Below are 23,876 nucleotides of genomic sequence, written 5' to 3' on the forward strand. Positions count from 1 at the left end.
TAGAGCAAGTCAATTCTCTGAGCCACAGGAGCCAGTGCAGAGACTTCTTGGTTTTAGTACAGATAGTGAAAAATAAGGACTGTTTCATTTGACTCACGACATATAGATCAGTCACTCAAATCTACTCAATACTCTAAATTCTTGTTATCTTTTGCAGGTCAGTCAGTACATTTAAAGCACACTGTATACACATACCGCATACCACATATGTCTTGACAATTAGAAATCATGGACAAGTTAACACAATTTTACTGTCACACACTGTTAGTTGCATCCTTGTTTTTCATTAGTTTGCATTAGGGCTGTAATTCACTAAACAAATTCTTGGTCGACTAAAGACATGTCCTGCCAATCAATTAGTCGACTAAACAGGGACATGACAAAGTCTCAAAACTATCTCTATGTGTCTGACTCAAACTGCACTCACAAGATGCAAAAACAACTATTTATGCAAAAAAAATATACTAGGAAACAATGTATTTACAGTATATGAAGACAGATGTGAAACTTGTGCATCGTGACTTTAATCTGCCTTTTTTTTTTACTTAAAAATACAAAAAACGTAAATCAAATCTTCAGCTAACTCATTCACTTCTCCTTTCTACTGTTGCTTATCTGCTGGTTTGGTCGACTAAGACATAATCAAGTAAACGACTAAAGGCCCACAGTTTGTATTTTCATATTAAGATGGAGCTAAAATAACCTTCTTAAGCAGCTTATTCGCTTACTTTTTAATCCAAACTAATGATGTTTTTGTTCTGACGATTTATGTTTTTTTTTTTAGACAAATGTGCTGTACTTGTGAAGTTGTACATACTTTTTCCAGAGTTAATAAAATTGTTACATGGTATAAACACAATACTGTATTACATTAGAAGCTCACACTCCAACATAGTTTCACTTATAACATGTACCTTAAAATACAAAGATTTCCCTTATGTCAAATATTCAATTGCACACTCTTCCACCAGCCGCCTTTTTAAAAAACTAACTCAATTTGAGTTTTTGTTGGAACCCTCTTTTTCTCACATCACCTTGTTAAAACCATAATTAAGTTATGACAATCCCTCTAGGACTAATATTGGTTTGGCTGGATTTCCCTTTTGCAATTGTAGCCTTGGTATCCAATAAATAGCAACGATGTGTGACAGGTTAGACTGAATAACCACCTCATTTCTGCATTTACAGATCCACTGGCCAGTGTCTGAACGCAGAAGGATGGAGTGCCTTGTGAGTGGGAAGGAAGCCAACGTAAGTAACTGCTCAAACCTCAGTAGAGCTGTTTATCAGACATGATTTAACATAAAGTCAATGCCCTGATGTGAAATAGAACGGTCCTAGCATGTTTTAAACCACTGTAAATGTATTATGCTAATGTCAAAGTGTCATTTAATAGTCTTTACCTGTACAATTGGCTCTATAAAAAGCCAGTTTCCCCACTGTCTGGCCAAGAAGACGGAAATGATACGGTCTAGTGACTGCATTAATGTCTAATAATCTGCATAAAAAGTGTTTTACCGTAAAAGTGCTATTTTACAAGTGTAGTGTTAACATAATGGACGGTTTAGTGAATTATTTCTTTATTTGGGAACAGGATGAGTGCGCGAACTTCATCCGTCTGATCGAGCCATGGAACAGGACGCAGTTGTACGTGTGCGGGACGGGAGCGTACAACCCTGTGTGTACCTTTGTCAACCGTGGACGCAAGCCACAGGTGAGTTAATGCTACTGTATAGAGACATGAGTGTGGATATAGTCCCGAAATATGTTGGGATTGAGATTAAGCAATCACTAAAGTAGATTAAATACACTATATCTATACAAAGAGTGATTAATCCATAAGTTTTAAGATGCCTAACCGAAAAAAACTCAAATGTGGTGTGTTCTCCTCGTACGTTTGCATTTCACCTTACACCAGATTGACTTTACAAGACTTTTGCTTCATCATTAGCGCCGCTCTCAACTCCACATCTCCAGGTTTGGCAGAGCAGCGCCTGACCACCACACAGCTGTTGTCCCCAGTGAGCATTTAAGGCCATGCTCTGTTTAGTCTCATAGCACTTTACCAGCAGCGCTTGGATTACTTAAACAGGGTCAGCCATTACTGCATTACAGCTTCTTGATACTCCCCCTAAACACCTCACTCTGACTTAAATATCCCACTTGTTCTTTAATCCTGACCTGGGGAGTTGGGAATAAAAAGTGCTCATTCTGCTCCATCACAGCAGAAGTGTTGAGTTTACCTTTTGTGCCCCTGGGTTTTGGTATTACTGTATTCTGTATTTGCTCACCTGTCCCGTCAGCTTCACCGAGGCCGATGATATTTGGGGAGTGGGGAACCTTATTAGCTGCTAATGGAATGTTTCAGACTTACACACACCTCAAGAGTGTGCTTTCTATCTTAGTATAAGGTGTATTATTTAAATTGAAATAATAAACCTTATACATTACTTTTAGATTAAAATTCAAATGATTGTATTTTAATTGAATTGTCATTGGTTGAGCTTTAAAAGAAGGTTGTCCACTGATACTTTTCCACTTCTTTCAGTTCCTTATCTGTTAACTTTGTGTACACAGACTCTGGTTTGCGCGGTCTTTTCACTCGTGGGGTAACTGGTAACTGGTGTTGATGTGTCCCGTTATAGAGCTCCATGTATCTACAGATGGCCCAGGCCCGGGGGAGGGCTAGCCGCGCAGCAGAGCCCAGCGCGGTGCACGAGACTCTGGGAATAAAGGTGCGACGTGGGCTCTAGCCCTGCTTTCAAACCGCGCTCGTACTCACCAGCAGCATGCTAACTCACTCCATACTCCCAGCATGCCCATTTCATCATGTGAATGTCACATTTTCTTGTTTGTTGACTTCTTTCATGGCCGATGTTCATTTGTGTCTGTTTCGTGTCATTTGTATGCATTTAATTTTTGCTTGCATGTGCAGACTATTATTTGCAAAAATGATCTGATGAAAGAAGTCATAGTTTAGCTGATCTAAACTATGGAACTGTGCACTTTTTTATTTTGAATAACAGACATTCCTTCCATTATGATAGTGTATAATTATGTTTATGGTTAGATATAATCCCAAACACAGCCCTGACCCACCAAATCATGACATTTCACCTGATAAACATCACAGCTTTCTCAGTATTTCTACCACCACTATAACCTTTATCATGTCACTACACTGTATTTACTTTGTTTATAATTATGACCAATGAGAAAGCACAGTTGAAGACCAGAGTACATGGATCATTCTCTCTTCCCTAAAAGCCGCACAGATTCCTCCATTTTTGTTGTGAGGAGAAGTTGATGGGGGTGTGCACTAATTCCCCCCCTCAACACATGCTCTTTCCAATACGAGTTCCCTGAATCCCAGCTGTGCCGTGAGCCCTGAGCCCTAGTCACTCCACTGCACTGTACTCGATTACAAGTGTCAGCAGTGGTCCCAACAGTCACAGCCCTGGAAGATTGGAAATGTGGCGTGCAGCGTATTATGACACACTGTCACAGCGGAGAGCCAGCGCATGGATTAGATATTCTTCCTTTTCTCTGCATGTATTTTTCTGTATGAGCACTCGCTCATTATTCAAATACTTTTTTTCCCATCAGGCCGTGGAGCTCCCACAGGGTTAGAGAGCTGCTTCGCTCTAACTACACATGGGAATCACTGTGACAATATAAAGACCACTGAATTTATTGCTATCTCGCTCTGATTTTCCCATTTCAGGAGGAGATCTTCCACTTGGAGCCGGGTAGAGTGGAGTCGGGGAAGGGGAAGTGCTCATACGACCCAAAACTCAACAGTGTGTCTGCCCTGATCAGTGAGTATGAGGTTTACTCTCTCATGACGCTTTAGAACAAAAACATTTGTGTTTGGTGTTGCTCCATAATATTAAGTGTGTAATTGGTAAAATTGCCCTAAAATTATTTAATTGCAAACTGAAAACATTTTCTCTGTGCACACTCAGATCTGGATCAAGCATCCTCGCCAGTTCCCACAAAACGATATACTTACTACGAATTACTCAGGAATTTTACATTTTAGGAGAACATGTCTAATATAAAAAGGAGGTGATTTTTGTTTTTGTTTTTGTGTGTGCTCATTTGAATCACGTACCAAAGCACTCAGATAGTATAAAATATGTGTTACTTACAAAAAAATGATGGAGTGATGAAGGATTAGGGCTGTTGTCATAGCAATTAGTCATTTAAAACAGTATATTTTTGAAAAGAGCAACTATTACAATAAACAAACAATGAATAACAATTATGTGGCTGGGTTTTGAATATGCTTTGACCCATCACAATTTGCCCTTTTGTTAATCTCTCGCTGCTAATGTTCAGCTTTAACACATAAATGTTAGAGACCTACACTAAAACACATCCTGAAGTGAAGATACCGCAATATTTCTCTCACCTGTCAGTGGCCACTGTTGTGCGCTGTCCAGTTCTCAGTTGGTATGTGCCAAAGTAATGGCTTTGCGTGCCTGTGAGCACTTTTAGAGCTCATAAGCATTTCATAAATTGTGCCGTTTTTGAGCTGCATGTTAAATCAACCAAATGATGTTGCTTTAATTGGCTCGCAGTCAACAGCTATGCACATTCTTCAACCATTTACAACAGTTCTAAGAGTCTATAAACTTGTTTCTTTGTAATAAATGACGAACTTTAATAGCCTATACAGCGCTCTTTCTCAGTCCGTTAAAACAATATCGGCACACATAAATCTTCCCAGGAAGTTATTAGGAAACTGCAGGCGGCCGTATTATACAATGTTTTGCCGCCCCAAATTTGCAAACATCCTCTCACCCGTGCTCCATAAAGACATAAATAATGGGACTTGTGTCTGTGGCTGCTTTGTTAAGCCACAGGAAGGCAAGGTGTTGGTATCCAGCTGCTGCCAGGGAGCTTTGAGCAGGTGGGACTGTCATAGCTGAGAAATAGTCTGAAAAACTGTCCTCAAACCATTCTCCTCAATGTCATGGTCGTCAGGAGAGATTGATGGCGTGTCGTTAAAGCATGTGTGGATGGAAGTCTGTGTAACGCACCAGCCCATGGTCAGTCTGCTATCTATTGTCAGATTCTTAATCTTTATCTACAGTAACAACAGTGTCCCTTGTGCGATGCTAACTGGTGGAGCAGGGCGGCGGCGTAGATTCATCTCGGGGCTGTCACAGTGTTAATGTGGGGAAAGCAGTGGCTGATTTACTCCCACAGCACAGAGAGATCGTCTTACAGGGTGGCAACTGTGAGAAAAGTGGGTCTGAGCGGGTGACCTTGGGCGAACGGACAGTAAAGGGCAGCAAAAATAATAAATAGGTTGTAAGTACAAGTGTGTAATGTTGAGGTTTGTCGCTACACTCGATGCAGTAGACATTTTTGACTCCCACAAAATGGCAGCTCAATGTGTGACTCATGTCAAGTCACTGTACCAGGATGTCCCTATTTGAGCCCAGAAGGCCCAAGTATAGCAAGCACAGTGCCTTTTTCTTCCTTAATTGCCAATTGTGGAGTTGATATTGTGACCTGGAAATAACAACTGATGATGACTTTGCCGTCTTGCAGCCTGGAGTCTGCAGATGTACATTGAATATACTTATGAAACAAAAGCTGGACTGTCCTGTGCCAAGGGCGGTGCTTGAATAATGTCAGAATGGAGGAATGTAGCTCAAGTGTTTTCTCTCCTCCTCAGATGGGGAACTCTACGCGGGAGTCTATGTTGACTTTATGGGAACGGACTCGGCCATTTTCCGCACTCTGGGGACGAAGACGGCCATGAGGACAGATCAGTACAACTCCAGATGGCTCAACGGTAAAAGTGACACTGACAGTCCTTGAATAGTATGTTGTACTTTCAGCAAAATGTGTTTGACAAATGGTACGTTGTCGTTATTTTTCTTACTACTGCTATTATCACAGTCAGTGCTACCTGCTGTTACTGTCATCCTTAATACTGCAGTGGTTAATAGTATTAGTACTATAACTATTCACAAGGAATTACTGCTACTATAATTTCAGAAGGTGCTACAGTGGTCCCTCGTTTATCGCGGGAATTGCGTTAAATAACCCGTGAAGTAGTCAGATTTATTTTTTTACAATTATTCTCTATGTTTTGCAGCTGTAAAACCCCTCACCACACACTTTATACACTTTTCTCACACAGGCGTTAACATTTTCTCACATTTCTCTCTTGTTTAAACTCTCTCAAAGTTCAAACCTTCGTAGGTGCCTTTGTCGGTGCAGAACGTTTCATCGACATCGTGGGTTTTGTTGGGGAGAAAACAAATTGCAAACATACAGCACTTCAGAGAAAGCTAAACCGTGTTATAGTGAGGGACAGCTGTGAAATTGTACTGGTGCATCTAGTACTTTGCAAATCATAAACTAGAATTTCCCCATTGTTTGACAAATAAAGGTTAACTTAGCCATCCATGAGTCCAGAATGATGAAAATCTAGGACCACTGCCATGCAATTAACATATTACAACTAATAATTTCTCTTGAATCGGAAAAAATCCTCCAAATGTTGCACGAAATGTAACAGGAAGCTGAAACCCATGAACATCCTTTAGAGTATTTATTCTGTAGCTATCAAAAATATAAACTGATATTGTGGTAGTGTGTTCTAAAAATGCAAACAAGGAGGAGCTTTTTTCAATATCCATGGACCTTGCCCTGTCTTTTTCCTCCATATTCATAACAATATTAGCACTGCATTTTCCTTATAACCCAAACATACCATACTAAGTGTTTTTACTTGTGCTGCTTCTTCACAGACCCCACATTTGTTCACGTGCACCTCATTCCCGACAGCGCCGAAAGAAACGACGACAAGCTGTATTTTTTCTTCCGCGAGAAGTCTGCAGAGATGGGCCAGAGTCCGGTGACGCAGTCGCGGATTGGCCGCATCTGCCTGGTGTGTACACAGTGGACTCTCTATTTGTTTTTGGCTGTAAACATTAGAGAGGAGAAAGGCCCAGTTCCAGGATGAAAACAGTCCTGAGGCAAGCGAGCCCTGCATCTGAATGTTTATGAGCGCAGAGATAGTGTTTGGCCAACGCTGACGTGCTGGAATCCACATGTGTCTTTAACCTTCCTGTCTACAATGCAGCCCTCTGTCTGAGAAATCTGACCTTTGAACTCTGACCTGATGATCTGCTAACCTCTTTGCAATACTAGACTGAAATATTTGAAGCTTTCGAGCATAAAAAGTCACATTCAAATAACTTCTAACCTACGCCTTCCACAGCTAAGTATACTCGTTATGTGTATCTGGGGTGTAAAAACTGCGTTTTCCAAGGAAATGTTTCTGACCCCATGACAAACATTGGCCCCCTGAAAATGGGCTTCAGGGTGGACCTCCAGAAACCATGTCTTGTGATTGTTATCCCTCGACACATCTGGATGTTCTTATTGCCATTTTCCACACACACCAACAAAAAGTGCTCAGCTGTATGTAATTGCACTATAGATGAAAATATTCCAACGCTGAATGGTCCATAAAATAATTTGGGCAACTAAAGGCGGATTCGGGTTTTTACCTGATTTGTCTTAATAGTGCTCAGTCAACTTATTCCTCTATAACAAAGGCTTACAAGTAAATACGTGTGTACTATCTACTGCAATATAACTAAACATTTAACTAGTGCATACGTCATTATTCACTATCTCTTCTTAGTGACAGATGGACAAGTTTGTACTGCTCATCCCACCCTTTTTCTCCTTCTATCTCCCTGACTTTGTGAACCGTACACTGTGCTAAATGCTGCGTGTAGGAGGAACCACCTGGTCAATGTATATATACAAGAGACTAAATGAATACCGTTGGTTGTGTGCCCTCCCGTGCAGAACGACGACGGAGGCCACTGCTGCCTCGTGAACAAGTGGAGCACCTTCCTGAAGGCCAGGCTCATCTGCTCTGTCCCCGGGGCCGACGGGATGGAGACGCACTTTGACGAGCTCCGTAAGTTCAAACTGATGAAAAAAATGCTACTGTTTTGCTTTAAAGAAGACATATTGTGCATTATTTATGGCATTTAAACACAAACTAAAACACACAAAGATAATTATGTCACCTTTTTATTGTAAACAGTGATATTTATACAATTTAATAACAAAAGTGGCTCCATAGACTGTTCAAAACTCCAGAACTGAACTACTGCTGACCCTGTCTCATCATAATCGTTGCAAGCAATGGATTTTCATTTCCCATGACTCTATGATAGGTTCACCTTTTTAACCTATATTACAGTTCAAAAGAGAAGAGAAGACAAGAGAGATTATTTTGTCTCAATATTGAGGAGAAACAGCGGGGAGGCAAAACCTTCAGTTTACAACCTCACTCCTTTCTGAAGTCTCCACCGTCTTTCTCCTCCTTTTATTTAGTTAGGGACCCTAGTTACAAATGCGTTCTCAAGGGATGGGGGACATAGTTTACATAACAAAATAAAAACATATGATAAGATTCACAGAGAAATACATTTTATTTTCGCATCTCCAAAGGTCATTCCCAAGATGTTTCTGTTTCACACATTCAGAGTGACCTTCTTCCCGTGGGATCCTGCAACTTTCAAAAGATAACTTCTGCAAGACTCAAGAACAAACATTAGTGCAGATTACATAGTTTACATAGTTGAAATTAATATAATGATTATAGTAACTACAGTTACAGTACAGTACCTACAGTACCTTTAAAATGAACAGTGAGATAACATAATATAACTTGAATATATATTTTGAATCCATCATTCCCTCCTGTTTATCGAACTGTGATTTGGAAGTGCTCCTTCAGGGTTCTCGTCATCACTGCCCTCCAATAGGTACATCTGCACCCCTTTGTCCTCAGGTGCGGGTGAGATGGCAGCGGTTATTAACCTATTGATCAGGGAACGAAGACAAGGAATACAACAGCATCCACACAAGGTTAAAATAGCTACAAACACAGCGATTGATACTAGGACCGATGAGACCAGTGCTCTGCAGCGCCCAAACCCCCTTAGCCAGTCATCCCAGAAGGGGGTACTCAACCCAGACTGCTCCTTTAAGCGTCTATTCATCGCACGCAGGCTGCCTATAGCTCTAGTCAGGCTTCCGTCTGCAGCGGTATTGTTAGGGATGACCACGCAACAGCTGGCCCCAATAACAGAACAAACTCCACCCCGTTCTGCCAGGAGCGTGTCAACAGCTATGCGGCATAAGTGAGGTGGCGCTTAATTGCTCGTGCACTGCTTCAAACCCCTCCTGTGTGTAGTTTCCCAATTTTTGTAGTGGATGTAGTTGATTCTGTCTACGTTTTTATTGGGAGTGATTGGAATTATAGCGGCTATTAAAGGAATATTTTCAAATCCTGTGGCAATTTGATTAGCTAATTTATATTTATCAGGAACCCCTCTGGGCACTCCAATCGCATGGTTTTCAGTAGATTGTTGTTCAATCAATGCTGTTAATTGTTCTTGTTCTATTGACATTACTTCTATTACTTCTATTCTAGGTATTATCAGATTAACTAAAGCGCATACTCCAGAAAATTCATTTGGCATATTTGCTCTAAGTATTTTCCCACTGGGTAGTGCTTTATTTGTAGTCAGATTTTTTTTCACATAGATTTCCATCAATATTACCTAAAACATTTGTTACCGAATTTGAGCGTTGGATACAGGTGTAATTTCCTTTTGGCAATTTGGCCTCAAATATTGGTTTTTGTTTTTCAGGCCTAGTTAGTGCCTCTGGTGCTGTTTTAGTTAAGATATCCTCCACACATTGCACTGTTAATTCAGGAGGTGTTGGTACCATTCTCAAAAGCGGTCTGGGTCCCGTACAAGCAATACAGTCTTTATTAAAGTACTTTGATGCCTGTTCTATCATTGTTAGCCAATTGTTTCCAAAATCAGATACACCAGTTGCCATATTGAACACTTGTTCTTTAGTAAAAGTTACTGTTGCTTTAATTTTTATTCCGCTACTTTGCAGCCTGGGACTCAGAACCGGTTCAGGGGTTTGTAACATTTCACATATAATTAATTTGTAAATAGGATCTATGTAAATAGGATCTATCCCTGATACATGAGGTCTCAGCAAAAACATCCAACATTCTTGACCATTATTAGTCAAATTATTCTTTATATTATTTATTGTTACCAGTAGATTGGATTCGGTTTTGGCTAAGGTTAGGAGCTCTGCCTGCCTACCTGCCGATATATTTGACCTATATGCTTTACCATCCCCACTGTTGATACATGTGAGACACCATGTGTCAAAATTGCTGCATATTTTAAAAGATTTTTTGGTAAAATAGGTTTTCCTTCTGGTAGTACTAATGTATGGAAAAGTATCACTAGTGTCTAATTTGGAGGAGTAAAATGCCACTGCTCTGAGCTTATCCCCATGTTTTTGTGTTAAAACTGACGTCATAAAATGACTTCTGTAAATGCTTTTTCACTCTCCTCTGTCCATTGTAGTTTGTCATGCATATTTATTGTCACATCATACATCATTTTACTCAATGGATGGGTGATTTCAGCATAATTAGCTATCCATTGTCTACAGTAATTAGTTAATCCTAGAAATGACATCATTTGTTTCTTTGTTTGAGGTTTTGGTGCTTTAAGTATAGCTTCTTTACGTCCTGCTACTATTGTACGGCCTCCAGCACTCAAACTATGTCCTAAATATTTCACTGTATTTTTGAAGCTTATTTTTACTTACTTTATGGCCATTTTCTATAGCATCAGGTTTTAATTTATACTGTTTCACACAAGGTCTGTATTATTCAGATTTGGGTCTAATTGTTACCGGTATTACCCCTTTAATCAGACCTACATCAGATGGCCCTTTTGACCACAAACACTGTGGTTCGTCACTTAATATGGCCTCTTCCTCTTGTGTAAGTTCTAACGCATGTCAGGGAAACAGTTCTTCCTCATCATTTGGGTGAATAACATATAAGTTGTTGTTGGTCTGAACTTCATCACGACCCAACAAATTTAACGGGCAGTCAGGGAAATACAATACAGCTAGTTTTATTGTCTTTCCCTTTGGATCTTGTATCATGACAGGTTTTGTCAGTGAAACATGTGTAACTTCCCCATTTGCTGCTCTCCCCACTGTGTATCATATGTGGGACTTTAGTTTTCATGGTGGTTTTGCACACACCAGTATCACTCAAGAAAGAAATTTGTACCCCATTAACTAGTAGATTTTGTTTGTTTTGTTTTCTTTTAGTTTTTGTTTGTTGTATCACACATCTGGACTATTGTATTTTTGTTAATGGTGTCTTATAAGCTGTGGAATTTAAGGGCTCGGCATTCTTTGTATGCAAGACACAATAATAAACAAACTAAAGTAAAACTAAACTAAAAAGTAGAGTAACTTTTGGTAAGGTGCGTCCGCACCCTAATGCAGCTTGTAAATCAACTAGTATTTTTCCTTCCTGTGGTTTTTTATCACTTTATCTGCATGCATTGCATGATCTACATATTGGTCTAGTGCCCCTGTAGCAAAATTTATATAATGCTTGTCAATCCAATTACGAATTCTTGTGGTAGTATTAGCGTGCAAAGTATTCTTTAATTGTTGTCTGTATGCACAATTTTCATTGCCAGCTTCATCTTCAAGTCCATTATGTACTTTAAACACTTTTGTAAGTCTGTGTTTAAACTCCTCAAAATCTTCATCCTCTTTTTGTTTAGTTCTGTTTATTTTTCATATAATTTGCTCTCCTAGTGAATCTATTTTGGATCCTTGTTTTTAATGCTGTCAACCTAACTAGGAGTTGTTTGTCATCATGGGACAGTATTTCCAAATTATCTTGATCTGTACCTCTGTACTACTTATCATGGGGGCAGTAGGAATAATGAAAGTTTGTTCCTGCTTGGATGCTTCATTAGGCTGTTCATAAGTAAATGACCACAGGGTTAGCTCCCATGGTTTTACTAAATTCAATTTTTTCAGCTTTAGCTTTTGCCTCACTTCTAGTTTGTGTAGTTTTCATCTGGTATAATAGCTCTGTTGCCTCTTGATACGGGTGATACGGAGGCGGGGGCGCGGGCGCTTGTTGCTCCCCTCCCGTTACTGCTCCCTCTATCTCGGCTTGAGCCTGCTGTACTGGTGTTTCTGGCTGAGCCGCTATTACAGATTACAGTGGTGAAATCATCTTCCTCCTTTGTATTAAGCATAATTTGTTGCTTACGTTTTGCCTCTGGTTGGCCTTTTCCTCTGGCTTGTGCCAATTCCAACCATCTTTCCAAATGATAGTATAGTATAGTATAGTATAGTATAGTATAGTATAGTATAGTAATGATAGATAGTTTACACATATCATATTCTTTATTTTTGCATTTTTCTTGTATTTCATTTTGTATTTTATTTAGTATTTTATTTAGTATTTTATTTTGGAGCTCCATTATTTTAGAAGATTTTAACTCGCCTTCAAATTTATATTTTGTTACCCACAAATCTAACTATGTACATTTTTCAGGATATTTTGCGTGCACGGCTTTCTAGTCTTTTACTTTTGGTGTCAATTTTGTAGTTTTATTTCCCATTTTTATTTCCTCAAATTTAGTCCAGCTTTTAACTCCTAGGGAGGTCTCTATCGCTGGAATACAATAACAGGTTGGTACGAGTGATTAGTGTGGTATCTCTCACTTTAGCCTCAGCAGGCGGAGAGATCTTGCCTCTGCATCCACAGAAATACACCGTATTTCCCCAACCTTTTTGGTATGAGATTCGTCACCTAGTGGTTCAGAATCTCCACTCACCCGTCTCTCTCTCACACACACCCTTGCTTTTTATTCCACGGTTTTGTACCAGCCAGTAAAATATCACTATTTTACCCGGTAACGGGACTCCGCATCCGTCCCTCTTATCACGGTTTTGTACCAGCCAGTAAAATATCACTATTTTACCCGGTAACGGGACTCCGTATCCGTCCCTAGTACTACTACTACTATTAGTATTAGTAGGTTTTAGTACCTAATTGGAGCCTAGGATAATTAGGGTTTTTCTACGCGCATGACCCCCAGTCATACCGTTTTTTAAAGCAAGACTTACTCACTCGTCTCGTCTCTCTCCCTCGGTATCCCTTCAACCTTTAGACTCCAAAAGATATCGAAGAGACCAGTCCTGGAAAAGGTCTCAAATGCTGTGGCCACAGTCTCACCTGGGTCTCCGACATCCGCTGGAGTCCTCCGGTATATTGGGATCCGGCTCGAAGGACCAAGTTGATAGGTTCACCTTTTTAACCTATATTACAGTTCAAAAGAGAAGAGAAGACAAGAGAGATTATTTTGTCTCAATATTGAGGAGAAAGAGCGGGGAGGCAAAACCTTCAGTTTACAACCTCACTCCTTTCTGAAGTCTCCACCGTCTTTCTCCTCCTTTTATTTAGTTAGGGACCCTAGTTACAAATGCGTTCTCAAGGGATGGGGGACATAGTTTACATAACAAAATAAAAACATATGATAAGATTCACAGAGAAATACATTTTATTTTCGCATCTCCAAAGGTCATTCCCAAGATGTTTCTGTTTCACACATTCAGAGTGACCTTCTTCCCGTGGGATCCTGCAACTTTCAAAAGATAACTTCTGCAAGACTCAAGAACAAACATTAGTGCAGATTACATAGTTTACATAGTTGAAATTAATATAATGATTATAGTAACTACAGTTACAGTACAGTACCTACAGTACCTTTAAAATGAACAGTGAGATAACATAATATAACTTGAATATATATTTTGAATCCATCACTCTATTTTTGGAAAAATGACTATGCACTATGCAAAATTCTTGAAGATTTATGTATGATTAAAACAGAAATTCTCAAAGTACTAAGCATCTGGCTGAAGTAGAGTTCTTCTTGCTGCTTTTATCATTATATAGGTCATGTGGCTGTGAGGATACTCTGCACCAAAATTAAGTTTTCATTTTCAGATGAACTTTTTCAGTAAGTTTGTACAGAAAATATCACTGCAATGGAATGTCTGAGATTCCACTGTTCCTCTGTGTGTCACCCGGCTAAAATAAAGACATAATAGTGATAGCCCTGGGAATTCTTCTGGTCTTAAGCTCTGAGGAATGAGAAGTGACTGCTGTTGCTGTTGATAATAGTTGACATTCACCCAGACTTATATTTAAATATGTCTTCTCTGTTTACTTCTGTCAGAATAGAAATCTGCTTCTGAAATGTTTTTGTTTTGCCACTTTTATTGAATTTTTTGGAGCACCTTAATGCTGCTGGCACTGGATTGTCAGGATATTGCTAGGATTGGTCACTGGCAGAGCACTGGGGCTGAAAAGTGAATGAGCGGCGACAGCTTTGACACTTGGAGCATTTTGGTAAGGAAACTTCCCACAGCGACGTCAACTTCGCCAGGCAACGCTAGAGGGAATAGTAAAGTGAATGTGACCGGGTTTCATGGTAATGGGGCCGTGTTTACTGTCTGTTTATGAAGCTTTTAAACATGTCCTGTTTTGGTTTCATTGGTGGACACAGACATGCAAGAATAGTCAGGAGGAAATTGCAGGCAAAGCTTGAAGCAATATCAATACTTTTTCTGCATCAAAATTCTAAGAATATTGCAATTTTTGTCAGGAAAAAATACACAATATGGGATGAAGGAAAGTTGTTGCTTGGGCACTTACTGCTCGATTTAGTCAATTATTGGGTCGATGGAGTTTTAGTCGACCAAAACCTATCATTTTATTTACATTATAAGGATATATAAGTAAGCAGAAAGGAGAAATGAGTGAGTATTTATACGTAAAAAGGTAGATTAAACTCATGATTTACAAGTTTAACCTGTCTTTATGTTATACACTACCAGTTTGGACACATTTTCCATTTTGTTTCTTCATTATTTTCATGATTATTTTCATTTTTTAGACATCAAAACTATGGAATGTATGTTTTTCAACCTTGATTTGCACTTGGCATTTCTTGACACATCTATAAAGTGAAAACCATTTCAAGAGACATCATCAAGAAGCTCAGTGAGAGAAGGCCAAGCGTTTGCAGCGCTGTCGACAAAGAAAAGGGTGGCTACTTTGAGGATTTGAATATAAAATATAAAAAATATGTGGCTGAGTTATATAACTTTTTTCTTTGCTGCATAATTCCATATATCTTGCCTCATATATTTGGCTCTAATCGCTCCTTTGAAGACAGTGAGGTACAGATCTGAGCCACAGAAAAGAAATGGTTTGAGAGGAGAGTTAAAGAGGCAATTATTGTTAGGAAAGACAATCCTTCCTTGAACAGGTATGAGGGCCTTACATATCATTTTTCTCCCCGTCTATAACTCCTCCCTCAGACCCAAAGCAAACAAAGGAAACAAAAAGAACAACCGAGCTAACCAGGTGACAAAAGCGCCCATTAAGAGTTGTATGGATATGCTAATTACGACTCAGCCACATTGCACATTTAGTGTAGCTTAATGGACCGAGCCTACAAACAGAAACAGTAAACAACAGCAGTTTTCAGTTTCAGAGTAGTTAGCCCCTCCCCTCAGACAGATATAAGGCAGTGTCCATCAGTAATCTGACCAGAACTGAAGAATGAGCAGCCAAACGTTTTCACTTCTACAACTTTTTGTCCAGTTGATAGATTAAACTTTTGGCTTTTACTATTGAATGAAAGGTGTAAATACATTGTTGCTTGGATCTTTTGTGAGTTCGGTCTGGGTCGGATAGATAGAGATATGTGAATATATTTTGAGAACTGTTGCCACGCCCCTTTTTTAGTCTACTAATGGATCAGCATCACGTGTCTTTAATCAACCAAGAACTGATTTAGTTGACCTAGTAGGTAGTAGGTTGTATTAAGCCGCTTATAAGAATACAAATTCAGTAGTGAAAATTTGATAGTGAAAAGTTTTATTTCTGGGCAAATACGCAAAGAAGAAAATGGAATCTGGTTTGGCAAAAGTTATCACTGTTCTTTTGGCAGAGCTGTTGTTCCTTCAAATCAGTTTCCATTTCCTCTAAACATTGATGCACGTAGTATTCATAATAGTCTATTCTGTATTCTCTGCGATGTTCTACCGAGGTTTTGACCACCTGCCACACTGAGAGTAGCACGTCTGTGGATGGGTGTGACTTTGGAGTACCTTGTAGCAGAAGAATGATGTGCAGTGGTGGCTTTACTTGTCCAGAAACGAGCGCACGGCTGTAGGGAGTCCTGCGGGAAAGAATCGTCCACACGCCTCGATGTATCATTCTATCTGTACAGTGCTCTGACAGCTAATTCCTCATGCTGTTCTATATGGGACAGTGTACATAAATTGGAATAGTACTTGCTGTGTCTAGCACCGGTTCTTTCACACATACAAGAGTGGTATATAGTCATATTTTTAGCTTCTCCCCGATGCCCTGCACTTGTTGACTTTTTACAGCACAATCATTTCCCTCGCCACTTCCTGTTCAAGTGCATACTCCATTTTATGTGGAATGTCCTTGTCCCGCTCTAAAGCAGAATAGTTGAGCAGAAAATTGCTATTGCTGGAAAAATATTTGAAAAAAGGATAACGTTATCATTTGTAATTGGCAAAAAACAGTTTATTTACACTGCTGCCACTTCACCAAATCATCTGACGTGACATTTTTATATGTGAAATAATCCCTTAAACCTGTGTCTTTACCTGTGCAACATGTAAAGCTGGTACACAAACTCTCCTGTTTAACTAAAACTATTTGTCAAAGAAAGGGCACATCTGTGTGAGCGATGCCTCCTTAAGAAACTCATGATTTGTAGAGCAAGAGCACAGACTGGAGCGTGCATGTCCTTAGAGACAGAGGAGAGGTTTCCTTTCTCTTACAGCTGAAGACATGAAGGATGTGTCTAAGGTTCCCCACTCCTTATGTTTTAAATGTTCCTATCTTTACTCCAGAACTCTCAGGTTCCTCACCGGACATGTTTCTCCGGTTTATTACAGGCTCCACTGCAGAAGGAAACTGACTATAGCTTTGTTTGGATGTTAAACGTCTTTAATTTATAGCAAAAGGAAGTGGATGAAAACACATATAAATAGAGAAAACAAAAGCAGAAACATTTAATTCATTTTCCAGAAACAAAAGCGTTTTCAAGTGCTGCAGATTAGCGCGTTCCTAGAAGTGGCTGTTAAAAGTCCTCTGTGACAAAAGCCTTTCTGAGTGTGTAAATATTGGCAGGACCTCTTGGCATGAATGCACAGACGTGATTTCTCTCTTCTCTTTGCAGGAGATGTTTACATACAGCCAACACTGGACACAAAAAATCCGGTCATCTATGGAGTCTTCTCTGTCTCCGGGTTAGTGACACACAACAGCCAGTAAAGTGTAATAAATTCAGCTGCGTTGAGAATGAATGGTAAGACTTTTATGCCTTTCTTCTCACAGCTCCGTGTTCAAAGGCTCGGCAGTGTGTGTGTACTCTATGGCCGACATCCGTATGGTCTTCAATGGACCTTTTGCCCATAAAGAGGGTCCCAATTACCAGTGGGTCGCCTACACAGGAAAGATTCCATATCCTCGGCCAGGGACGGTCAGTAATATCACACCATATATCAAAAGACTCTCCACATTTAGCATTTTGGGTCGTCTTCATTTGTTAAAACGGCCTTACAGACGTAGGCGGGCAGTTACTAATTATGTTCATTTAATATTAAAGACCCCGTACTAGATTTTTCCATGTATTTGAGCAAAATTCATCTTGCCCCTGTACAGATATATTGTATAAGCAGCTCGTGAGGTCAAAATAAGTCTGCCGCGTGCTCTCTGCATCTAATTAGAAACCATTGCATTGTGTGATAACCAGGAAGTACGTGTTAGTATGCTAGTTGTTGTTAGCTTTACAGTCAGGGCAAAACTCCTCTCTAGTATCAGAATCCATAAGGTAAAAGAGGAATAACTTTGTACCACTGCAAACTGTTTAAAATGAACTTTATGTTTTGTTTTTCATGTGATCAAAACAGTAAAAATCTGTAAAAATTTTAACGATAATAAATAGTATTTCAGTTAAAGCAATTATCTGTGAAACGCTCATTCACACATTCATTTTTTATCACTTAAAATTAACCAAAATGCTGCTTTATATAGCTTGATTTCTACTACTTCTTGCTGTTTTATTTCATTATTCTTTATGGATCCTGTGTGTATGTTCTTTATATCTTCGTGTATTTATCGAGTTTGATTCTGTCCCACAGTGCCCCGGAGGAACCTTCACCCCGAACATGAAATCAACTAAAGACTACCCAGATGAGGTGATAAACTTCATGAGGAACCACCCAACCATGTACAACTCTGTGTACCCAGTGCACAAGCGCCCCCTGGTGGTTAGAACCAACGTGGACTATGAGTTCACCACCATCACAGTGGACCAGGTGACTGCTGCAGACGGCAACTACGAAGTGCTCTTCCTGGGAACTGGTGAGTGTGTATTTTGGGTCATAACAAAACAAAAGTACAATATTTAGGTTGTTTTTGATTGACAAATGCGTGTCTTTGATCACTTTAAATTGTGCATGCCAGTGTCACAGTGAATTATGGTTCAAAATCCCCAGCTCAGAGATAAAGCCCACGTAAGCAGCGGCCTGTCTCTTCTGCAATCATTTATCATTTAGAACATTCTTTGTGTCTCTGCGGACCCCATCACAAGGTGCCGTTTCATCTGTGAACTGATGACTGTACCTGCAGGGTTTGGAGGAGAAATACCACTTGTTTTTTTATTCATATTTTGTCCCATGATGCCTAATAGCAACATGTGATGGATGTGATACAACTGTAATGATCAATGGTCAAAGCAAAAGGAATGGGTTGTCACGTGGCACTGGTTGTTTCATTCTTTGCTGTTATTTCTTACGTTTAATATAAAAACATTTCGGTTGCAAAACACAGAGATCACATTCGGCTTTACAAAATGATAAAATCTTAGCGTATATGATCCTTTTAAATCAGTCTTTTTGTTCATCTGGCAGCTTTTCAGTGCTTTATTCAGAAGTCAGAATATATCTCAGGTATCCCACCCACCGCAAAGCAGAATCCGAGAAATCAAACACGGCAGGGAGAAAGCGGGACACTGGATGAATAGGCGAAGTTCCAGGATGACAGAAGAGGTTTGTCATGGTGGCAGCAGTGAGCATTTGAAAGTAGAACAGAGCTGATTGTCATTGGAGTTTAAACTAGTGGATAGGAGGATTATAGAAATGAAATGTGATGTTGACAGAAGAGAGGAGGGTCTAAGCTGACAGGTGTGATGTTGTGATCTGCAGACAAAGGCACAGTGCAGAAGGTCATTGTCCTGCCCAGAGATGACCTGCAGACTGAGGAGCTGGTGCTGGAGGAAGTGGAAGTATTTAAGGTATGTCCTAAGAGAGAAAGTGAATTAGTTTCTCAATAATATCCAAACATTTTCCCTGGCGGCACATCTCTTTATTTTATCATTGTGTTTTTCCATCAGGTGCCTACTCCCATTACAACAATGAAGATCTCCTCTAAAAGAGTAAGTTGAACTATTGCTTGACATAATATATACATTTTTTGTTATGGATAAACTTAAATACTAATGTTAAGTTTAAGTCATGTTTCTACAGTAGAATTTCACTTAGACCCACTGTATAATTGCTTAGATTGCTTAAATATTTTTCTCTTATTATTATTTAATATATGATCAAATTAAGCCAAACTAAATTCATTATTTTTACAATGGTAGTACACAGCTGGTCTATAACTCTCAGACATCTGCTGACATGAACACACCATGACGACGTTTGTGGAGTGTTTTTCCAGATGACCCAGGCATCATGCTTTGTGCTTTGAAAACACATATAATTTATTTCCATCTTTTTTATTTCAAACAGCAACAGCTGTATGTGTCGTCTTCCATCGGCCTGACCCAGCTGGCCCTGCACCGCTGTGATGCGTACGGCGAGGCGTGCGCAGACTGCTGTCTGGCCAGAGACCCTTACTGCGCCTGGGACGGCAAGTCCTGCTCCCGTTACTCCTCCTCCCAGAAGAGGTGAGCATCTGCAGCCTGTTAGCCTGGTAGCATGAGCCCCACTAACGCAGTAACACACTCAGGTGGTGTGATGAAACCATATGTGAGCTTAATGTATGGCTCTGTGGCTGAATTTAATGTTGATCTAATAATATTATGTTCACCCAAAGAATTCAAATCAACTAATGTGCATTTTAAAGCAGCTTCCCTGTGTGTGATAGACACAAATGTACCAGTAATGCTACAATTTCAATTTAGTAACTTAGATAACAAATATTTGACTAGATTGCTTACTTTTGCAGTGGTCTACTTTATGAAACCTTAATTACCCCTTCTACCATTTCTAGGGGCAGTATCAGGGGTAATAGAGGTACTATGAATGCAGCAATGAGTCAATAAAAGCTCTATGGATTATTACTGTTGTATTCAAATGATTCAGTTTACGGTTTAATCCCTTTAGCTGTGAAATGGTTTGTGGAATGGCTTTGGATGGCTTTGCGGTTGCTTTATGCTCTTTTTCTCTCCTTATTCGGCAACACTGGTCTGACCCCTTTAGACGAAGCCGGAGGCAGGACGTCAGGTACGGGAACCCCATACGCCAGTGCAGAGGATTCAACTCTAATGGTACATATCTATGTAATATCTATGTCATTATCACATGTAGTACTGCTTTAAATACTGCAATCACAAACTGAAATTCATTGATTTCTGATCATGTAATTGTGTTATTTGTCTTAATTTAAGTGTATCGTTGTCTGAAACCCCCTGTCTCTGTGCCTTACAGTCAATAAGAACACAGTGGAGATGATACAGTACGGGGTGGAGGGCAGCAGCACGTTCTTAGAGTGTCAGGCACGATCCCCACACGCCCTCATCAAATGGCACCTGCAGAGAGACAACAGTGACCGGCGGAAAGAGGTCAGTCCAAGCGGTCCCTTCAGTTGGCTTCTTTGGGTTCACAACAAAAACATGTGTTACTTTAATCGCCCAAAATGTTTTATGTAGAATATTTTTGGGGTCAGCTTGGACCACGATATGAATGTAAAAAAAGCATAAAAAGTAGCATATGTTTGAAAGAGCCTCCCCATTGCAAATAGGAGACAGGCCTGATCCAAACAGTGTCAGATCATCGACTGTCCTGGACGTGTGGAGACACTGACGATGATCCACAGCCCTGAGGCGCTGCTGAAAGTTTTATAGTGAAGCTGCCGCAGCCTTTTATTGATAATTCTGTTGGATGCTCTTTGTTGCGAGGGAAAGGTCGACTTATGTTACTTGAACCACAAAAAGAGAAAGAAAAAAGACTTTATTTTCATTTTATTTAAAGCTACAGTCAATTAACTGATGCGCATTAAAGCAAAGGGTGAAAAAACTTGTGTCAAATGCTCCTACGCTCATCTAAATGCAACGTAGGGAGTCTGGATTCAGAGAAGACTCATCTACTTTCTGGACCATTTCACCGCATGATTAAGGGAGTTCTTGTTCTTTACAGAGAAACTCCCAAATAATAAAATTAAATTCCAAAGGGTTGAGATCATTTCAAACTATGTGTCAGTTAGTGTCTTTGTAAATCTTTGGAGAATCATTTAGAAACTATTTTGCTTTATTTTTACACATGTATTACACATTCTATACAAGTTGTTCCTCATCCTCATTGACCTATCTGAAGCTTTGAGAAATGATCAGACTTTAAGATAATCTAAAGTCTTATTGTCGCTGTTCCTGCAGATGCGTTCAGACGGACGGATCCTCAAAACGGAGCAGGGTCTCCTCCTACGTTCCCTGCAGCTCTCAGACTCGGGCCTGTACCAGTGCACAGCCACAGAGAAGAACTTCAAGCACACGTTAGTCAAGCTCCAACTGGTGGTGCTGTCAGGCCGCGCCGTCAACAACGCCTTGGTAGAGGGCGCTGGCGGTCTGGTGCCGTCCTCTCTCCACTCCAGCACGCAGTGGACTCCCAGCGCAGGACAGTACAAGGACCTGTTGACCATCCTAAGCCAACCCGAGATGAGTCTGATCAACCAGTACTGTCAGGACTACTGGCAGTACGGAGACCCGCTGATGGGGGCGCTCAAGGCCAAAGATCTAAAGGAGCTGAAGGAGCAGAAGAAACCGCGCAACCGCCGGCATCACGGGGACCACCAGGATGACGAGGACCAGACGGAGACATGAGGAGGCGTTTAGAGACTTACTGTATACTTCCTCTGCCCCGCCCCTTTACCCTGTGAAAACTGGGAGAGACTCGTAGCAAAATAAAAAAAGATCAACTCCAAAATCAAACTGAGAAAAGAAAAAGCTTACAGATACAACCCCATACACTCAGATATATGAAACGCAGTATTTATTGTAGGTTGTATATATTACCATCTGTGGATTCTTTGTACTTATGATACATGCTCTTTGTGTATAGGTACCTTTGGAGGCGAATATTAATGTTATTACTGTTGTTGGTTATTTTATTGTTGTTACTGTTACTTCTTTGTCAACATCATGTGTCTCAGCACCAGTTGGGAGTGAGCTAAGGGTGATGGGATGTGTAGTTTCCTGCTTGTTTTGGACTCGGGACCTTTTAAATTGCAGATGCGGTGGGACCCAGTGATGCAGTATGTTCAGGTGCATGGACATGGACTTAACGCTGCAAAAAAAAGGACTGGATCCATGAGGAACAAGGCATTTCTACAGAAAACAGACTGCATTCAGCCCGTGATTTTAATGTGATGTTTTTGTTTTCTGAGTGAGAGACTTAACTGGGAAATCATGCAACATCTGCCGGGATGAAAAATGACTTAAAGGGTCGGTGTGTAATGTTTTATTTTTACTTTTGTACTTCGAGGATGGCCCAAAAAAGCTCTTATTTCCTTTTTGTATGACTAAATGGATTCCTCAGCTGCATGATCTGAGAAAATGTACAATAATTACCGTACATATGGCATATTCGTAAAATCTGGTCCTGATAATTGAAATATAATGCTGCATAAATTCCCGTTGAGACTATACAATGCAGGCAAACATATTTTATCACAATATAACTACTACAATTCACATTTTATGAAAGAAATGATTGGACCAACCCAACTTTAATGGGTTTCAGAGTGGGGAAACGTTAGCACCAAAACAAATTACAACAGTTACAATTTAAAAACGCAATTGTACCCGTGGAATGGTTAAAAATATGAAAAATGGCGGCTTTAAAAAGTAAACTGAAACCCATAAATATGATGATATATGTCTCCCAACAATCTGTCATCCGATTGCTTTAAGAGGCAGCTAAATTTTCAAACATTTCTTTTCTTCTGCCAGACAAAGACAAAACAAAAAACTGGGGCAGATGCAGCGAATAAAAACAATAAATACTTTTCCAAATGCAAAACTGTTACAAATGTTTTCAAGGTTTTGCATGGAGGGCATTATTCTTTTAGTTTAAAGGGAGGTATAGGGTCAAATGGAACAAGCACAACTGTGTCGCAGCTGATTTTCGTGAAAGCGGAGAGGACAATGAAATGGGTGCTCGGATGGGACTGCAGCATTTAACCTGAGCACAAGACATATTCCTGATGCATTCAATTCCCTTGTGAAAAATGCCCGTGTATACAACAAAGCATTGTAAAAAAAAAAAAATGTTGTGACTCTAACCAATATGTGGGGAAGCTGGCTTTCATTGTGTGCATGAACCTGTCCGATGTGCTGTAGTTCTGATCCCGTGTGCTCATCGTTTTCCTTCACGTCACAGGGAGAGATTCTTCAGTGAAATGGGGGGATCCGATGCTTTAAGTGCACCACACACACCTCTGTACATAGACAAACGAGATGTGTCTTTTTAAGGTGTGTCGTTGCGTGTCTTTGTCCGTGTGCAACGTGGAACATTTGTGGCACATAATGTTGGAGAGAAAATAAAGTATTGTCTATGGA

At 40.0% G+C, this 23,876-nt stretch overlaps 1 protein-coding gene across 4 annotated transcripts in view; it reads left to right on the top strand.

Annotated features, from left to right (window-relative positions):
- The window catches only part of sema3fb (sema domain, immunoglobulin domain (Ig), short basic domain, secreted, (semaphorin) 3Fb), a 62,355-nt gene extending 38,479 nt beyond the window's left edge, over nt 1–23,876 (top strand). The window contains exons 4-19 of one of the 4 annotated variants that reach the window (XM_055221645.1): nt 1,189–1,251; nt 1,595–1,714; nt 2,646–2,735; nt 3,725–3,818; nt 5,690–5,809; nt 6,774–6,913; nt 7,846–7,960; nt 17,214–17,283; nt 17,372–17,516; nt 18,178–18,400; nt 19,243–19,331; nt 19,431–19,472; nt 19,831–19,988; nt 20,524–20,591; nt 20,752–20,885; nt 21,696–23,876. In XM_055221645.1, the coding sequence (XP_055077620.1) occupies nt 1,189–1,251; nt 1,595–1,714; nt 2,646–2,735; nt 3,725–3,818; nt 5,690–5,809; nt 6,774–6,913; nt 7,846–7,960; nt 17,214–17,283; nt 17,372–17,516; nt 18,178–18,400; nt 19,243–19,331; nt 19,431–19,472; nt 19,831–19,988; nt 20,524–20,591; nt 20,752–20,885; nt 21,696–22,139 (2,115 nt within the window). In that variant the 3' untranslated portion in view covers nt 22,140–23,876. Of the gene's footprint in view, nt 1–1,188; nt 1,252–1,594; nt 1,715–2,645; nt 2,736–3,724; nt 3,819–5,689; nt 5,810–6,773; nt 6,914–7,845; nt 7,961–17,213; nt 17,284–17,371; nt 17,517–18,177; nt 18,401–19,242; nt 19,332–19,430; nt 19,473–19,830; nt 19,989–20,507; nt 20,592–20,751; nt 20,886–21,695 lie in introns of all 4 variants that reach the window. The other 3 variants (XM_055221644.1, XM_055221647.1, XM_055221646.1) reach the window with 3 other exon arrangements.

Source organism: Periophthalmus magnuspinnatus, chromosome 5 (assembly GCF_009829125.3).
Source record: "Periophthalmus magnuspinnatus isolate fPerMag1 chromosome 5, fPerMag1.2.pri, whole genome shotgun sequence".
NCBI lineage: Eukaryota > Metazoa > Chordata > Actinopteri > Gobiiformes > Gobiidae > Periophthalmus > Periophthalmus magnuspinnatus.